Here is a 4986-nt window from a genome sequence, read left to right as displayed (position 1 = left end):
AGCCCCTCCCCTGTCTACTCCTTATACATGATATTGATATATATTCAAAATCCTGAAAAATAATCACTATTAATAATTTAATTATTCACAAATAAACATTAATCATCTCAACTTGCACATAGAAAAGAATATCTTAAGGATCCAAAATCAAGAATAGTATGTACATTCTAGTAGAAAGAGCATGGGTGTCAGAGTTAGAACTTGGATTAGTGAAAAAGACATGTGACTGGAAGTTAGAACTTAGGTTTCACTTCTTTCCCTGGTGACTTAAATGTTCTTGAGCCAAGTCACTTACTCTTATTGGGCCGTAGTATCTTTGTGAAGGGTTGCACTAAGTCAGGGGTGCCCAATCTTTTGACTTCCCTGGGCCACATTGAAAGAAGAATTGTCTTGGGCCACACATAAAATACATTAACACTAATAATAGCTGATGAGCAACAACAACAACAAAAAATCGTTTAAAAACCCTCTTAATTTATTGAAGAAAGTTTATGAATTTGTATTGGGCCACGTTCAAAGCTGTCTTGGGCTGCATGTGGCCTGTGGGCTGCAAGTTGGACAAGCTTGCACTAAATAATCTTTAAGATTTCTTTCTACTCTTAATTCTATGATTCTTGTATCTGATTACCAGAGAGCATGAGGTTGTAAATAGCAGAGATTTCATTTATCATTCAGATGACTTTTAAAATATACATTGATATTTTCCCCCTAAATTTCAGATTTGGGATTTAGCCGACACAGATGGCAAAGGTATCCTGAACAAACAAGTAAGTTTCAGATATTCATATGATTTTTTTTTTTTTGAGTGATTCAAAATAAAAAATAGCCAGCAGGGGTTTTTTGTATTTTGAAGCTAAGAATTGGTTTTTACCAGCATTAGGGTTTTGCCTAGGGCAAGTGTGTAACAATGAAAGTATTTCCAGTCACTAGTTGTTAATAGAAGTCTTAATAGTTAGTGTTAGTTTGGTGACATTGTTCTCCTGGAGTTTATTTTTCTGTCTTTCAGAGAGACTTTGCTCTTTAATTAATTTTCCTAGTTACATAGTGTTATAGTAAAAGTAAATGTTACTAAGTAAGTGTTAAGATGGTATTGTCTAGTAGATTTGAAGATTTGAAAGGAAGCTCTTAGTTAGTCACATGTGAGATGTAAGTATTCTTGTCTAGGTCTTACCCCTGATATATAAACCAAAAAATGGTTTATAAACCAGAAGTAAATTCTTGACCAGAATACATAAAAGTGGTTATGTCCAGGGGTGTTGAATACCATCAGTGTACTCTGAAGTTCTGATTGTTGGGGATGGATTTCAGAGTTGTATAAGGATTGAATTCCAAGTTTGCTCAGTGCCACTACTCAAAGTTAGGCCTCCTCCCCACCCCCAGCATAGCTGAAGCAGGATCAAAGCCAGATATTGGAGAAATTTGATGAGAGGGTCAGAATATCCAGTCTTTTAATTAAGATTTCAGGGCTAGATTGTAGTCCCCATTCGAGTCTCTGTGTAGAAGGGCTACTTGGTATATTGGAGGCATAGGAAAACAAAATTCGTATGGGCCCACCTAGGTGCCATGTACTCAGTCAGCAAATATTTGTTGAGTACCTATGATGAACCAGGTTTTAGAAATATAGAGGTTAACATGATAGATGTGGTCACTGTCTTAAGGTTTTACAGTGAAATAAATTTTTTACTTATAATTCTTGGAGTTTGGATATTGAGTTTGAGTTGCCTTATTACTTCCAGGTGGCTGGATTTATGAGTCTGCAGTTAAACTTTGAATTTCCATTGGAGGCATAGTTTTTTGTTTTGTTTTGTTTTGTTTTGTTTTGTCTGAGACAGAGCCTTGCTCTGTCACCCAGGCTGGAGTGCAGTGGCGTGATCTTGGCTCACTGCAACCTCTGCCTCCAGGATTCAAGTGATTCTCCCATCTCAGCCTCCTGAGTAGCTGGGATTACAGGCATATGCCTCCGCACCCGGCTAATTTTTTTGTATTTTTAGTAGAGATGGGGTTTCACTATATTGGCCAGGCAGGTCTTAAACTCCTGACCTCGAGTGATCCACCTACCTTGGCCTCCCAAAGTGCTGGGATTGCAGGTATAAGCCACCTGCCTGGCACAGATTTTTAAGTTAGCATATGAATGAAAGAAAAGAAACCAATACTTAATGAATTTCCATGTGACAAAAATGACACTAGGCACTTTCCTCCTGCAGCATGGTTTTTATTTTGTTGCTCATAATACATTGCAAGGTAGGTATTAGCCCCCCTTTTATGGAAGGGTTTTAGCTTGCCCATGGCCTCACAACTATAAGTAGCAGAACTAGAATTTAATGGAAAATTATTTCACTTCATAGCCCATCCATACTGTGGTAATAGACTTGATTACTTAAGAGTAATTGAATCTCAAATAGAGTGAGAAAAGAAAGAGGGTCGTGTTAGAATACTTAGAATACCAGCAGTTAGAGAAGACATTGACTCCAACAGAAGAGACTTGAAAGGTCAGAGGAGACCTGGGAGGGATTTGTGAAGCTGTTTGGTGGAGGAGAGCTTCCAGGAGGATACTTTCCCAGGCTGCAGAGAGAATAATCAGGATGAGGCTTTTGTTTGTTTGTTTGTTTTAGGGCTGTTTGGTAGCTGGGAAATTATTTGTGACATAGGCAGTAGTTTTTCTAGCTAATCATAGGAGTTGAAGTCAGATTGCGCAGAAGGTTGTGGAATGAATGAGAAGAAAAGGGGATATCTTGAAATAGCATTTTTTCAAGAATTGAGTGAAGGCAAGGGATTGTAAAAAGCAGACAATCTGCAAGGTGGTAAGAATGGGTTATGAATTGGGTATGAAGGGTGTAGGGGAGAGTACGGGATTTGAGAAAAGTAGGAAGGGTTGATTACATCAGCAACTATACTAGGGTACTGACAGGTTGGACAAATTGTAACTGGAGTAAAGACTTTTGTTACCATGTCTATTCCCAGACACTAACTCAGAACAGTTGAAAACCAGTTGCTTCAGCTTCTTTGCATTTATTTATTAAGTTTTGGACTAAGACTTCAACTGCTAAAAATCCAAGGACTTTTGGGAGAGATTTATAAGTATTTTGAAGTTAAACTGTTACGTAATTTTTTTTGATGTTGCACAGTTATTTTCTGTAGTTTTTCTGGAATCACAGTGATTAAGTCATTTGAATTACTATCCCAGTTTCAAAATTTATAATCTCACAATCCAGAGATGACTTTTCATAACATTTTAGGTATTATTTTCTTCTGGGCTTTTTCTCTAATTTTTTTTTTCTCATTTAAATGATAAAATACATCTCTTAATATCATTAAATATTATTTGTATTTTTTTGGTTTGTCTGTTTTTTTTGAAACAGAGTCTCGCTCTGTCACCCAGGCTGGAGTGCAGTGGTGCAATCTCGGCTCACCGCAACCTCTGCCTTCCAGGTTCAAGTGATTCTCCTGCCTCAGCCTCCTGAGTAGCTGGGTCTACCGGTGCATGTCACCACACCTGGCTAATTTTTGTGTTTTTAGTAGAGACGAGGTGTCTCCGGGTTGGCCAGGCTGGTCTCGTACTCCTGACCTCAAGTGATCTGCCCACCTCGGCCTCCCAAAGTGCTGAGCTTACTACAGGTGTGAGCCACTGTACCTGGCCCTAAGTATTATTTAAAACATTAGTATTCTGTATGGTTTCCACTATCTGTATGTATTTTCCCATTTATATTATTAATAATGATTCATAAATATTAGGAACATCTTTGTAATGGGATTTTTCTGCAAGATATTTTTGAAGCAAATATGCTACTTATTGCTACATAAGACCTCTGTAGTAATTAAGAATTGTTTTATATTTTTAGATTGTAAGTATGTGTGCAGGTAGGTAGGTAGGTAGAGGGAGAATGCTCTTAACATTCATACTTTTCTTTCTTAGGAATTCTTTGTTGCTTTGCGTCTTGTAGCATGTGCCCAGAATGGATTGGAAGTTTCACTAAGTAGTTTGAACCTGGCTGTTCCTCCACCAAGATTTGTAAGAAATGCTTTTAGATTTAAATTGTATTTAATTTTTATGACACCACGTTATTTGAGAATTAAAAGTAATATATTAAAAGGAATTTTACCTTAGGCCATTTTACTCAGCTACTTGACTTTTTTTCCCCTATTGGCTACTGCTATTTTTAGTTAATTTCTTGTGTATCCTTCCAGAGTTATTATATGTATATATAAAAAAATATAGGCTGGGCGAGGTGGCTCACGCCTGTAATCCCAACACTTTGGGAGGTAGAAGTGGGAGGATCACTTGAGCCCAGGAGTTCAAGACTAGCTGGGAAACAAAGTGAGACCCCATCTCTGCAAAAAAATCTAAAATTTATCCAAGTGTGTTGGTGTGCACGTCTGGTCCCAGCTACTTGGGAGGCTGAGATGGGAGGGTCATTTGAGCATGGGAGTTCAAGGCTGCAGTGAGCTATGATCACACTGTCGCTCTCCAGCCTGGTTGATGGCTCAAGACACTGTCTTAAAAAAAAAAAGAAAAGAAACATAAATACTTATTTTCTTATTTTACGTTAATTGTAGCATGCTATATATTAATGGTCCCCAACCTTTTTTGCACCAGGGACCTGTTTTATGGAAGACAATTTTTCCATGGACCTGGGAGGGATGGACGGTTTCAGAATGAAACTGTTCCACATCATCAGGCATTAGATTCTTATAAGTAGCGTGCGACCTAGATCCCTCACATGCGCAGTTCACAATAGGGTTCGTGCTCCTATGAGAATCTAATGCTGCTGCTGATCTGACAGGAGTTGGAGCTCAGGCCATAATGCTTGCCCGCCAGCTGCTCACCTGCTGCTGTACAGCTCAGTTCCTAACAGGCCATGGACGGGTACCAGTTTGTGGCCCGGGGATTTGGGGACTCCTGCTATACACATAATTCTATACCTTTTATAAGTAGCTTATTAAGTTTTAGAGGTATTTATATATAATTACATAGAAGCTTCCACTTTT

At 38.3% G+C, this 4986-nt stretch overlaps 1 protein-coding gene across 1 annotated transcript in view; it reads left to right on the top strand.

The window, feature by feature from the left end:
• The window catches only part of LOC105534938 (epidermal growth factor receptor substrate 15-like), a 28829-nt gene that overhangs the window by 12597 nt on the left and 11246 nt on the right, over positions 1 to 4986 (top strand). Inside the window, exons 4-5 of the mRNA XM_011973877.1 lie at positions 720 to 767; positions 3914 to 4009. Of these exons, the coding sequence (XP_011829267.1) occupies positions 720 to 767; positions 3914 to 4009 (144 nt within the window). The remainder of the gene's footprint in view (positions 1 to 719; positions 768 to 3913; positions 4010 to 4986) is intronic.

The sequence above is a fragment of the Mandrillus leucophaeus genome, unplaced genomic scaffold, assembly GCF_000951045.1.
Source record: "Mandrillus leucophaeus isolate KB7577 unplaced genomic scaffold, Mleu.le_1.0 Scaffold14, whole genome shotgun sequence".
Taxonomy (NCBI): Eukaryota; Metazoa; Chordata; class Mammalia; order Primates; family Cercopithecidae; genus Mandrillus; species Mandrillus leucophaeus.
Note: the sequence above shows the minus strand (reverse complement) of the source record. Positions and strands in the feature narration are given on the sequence as shown.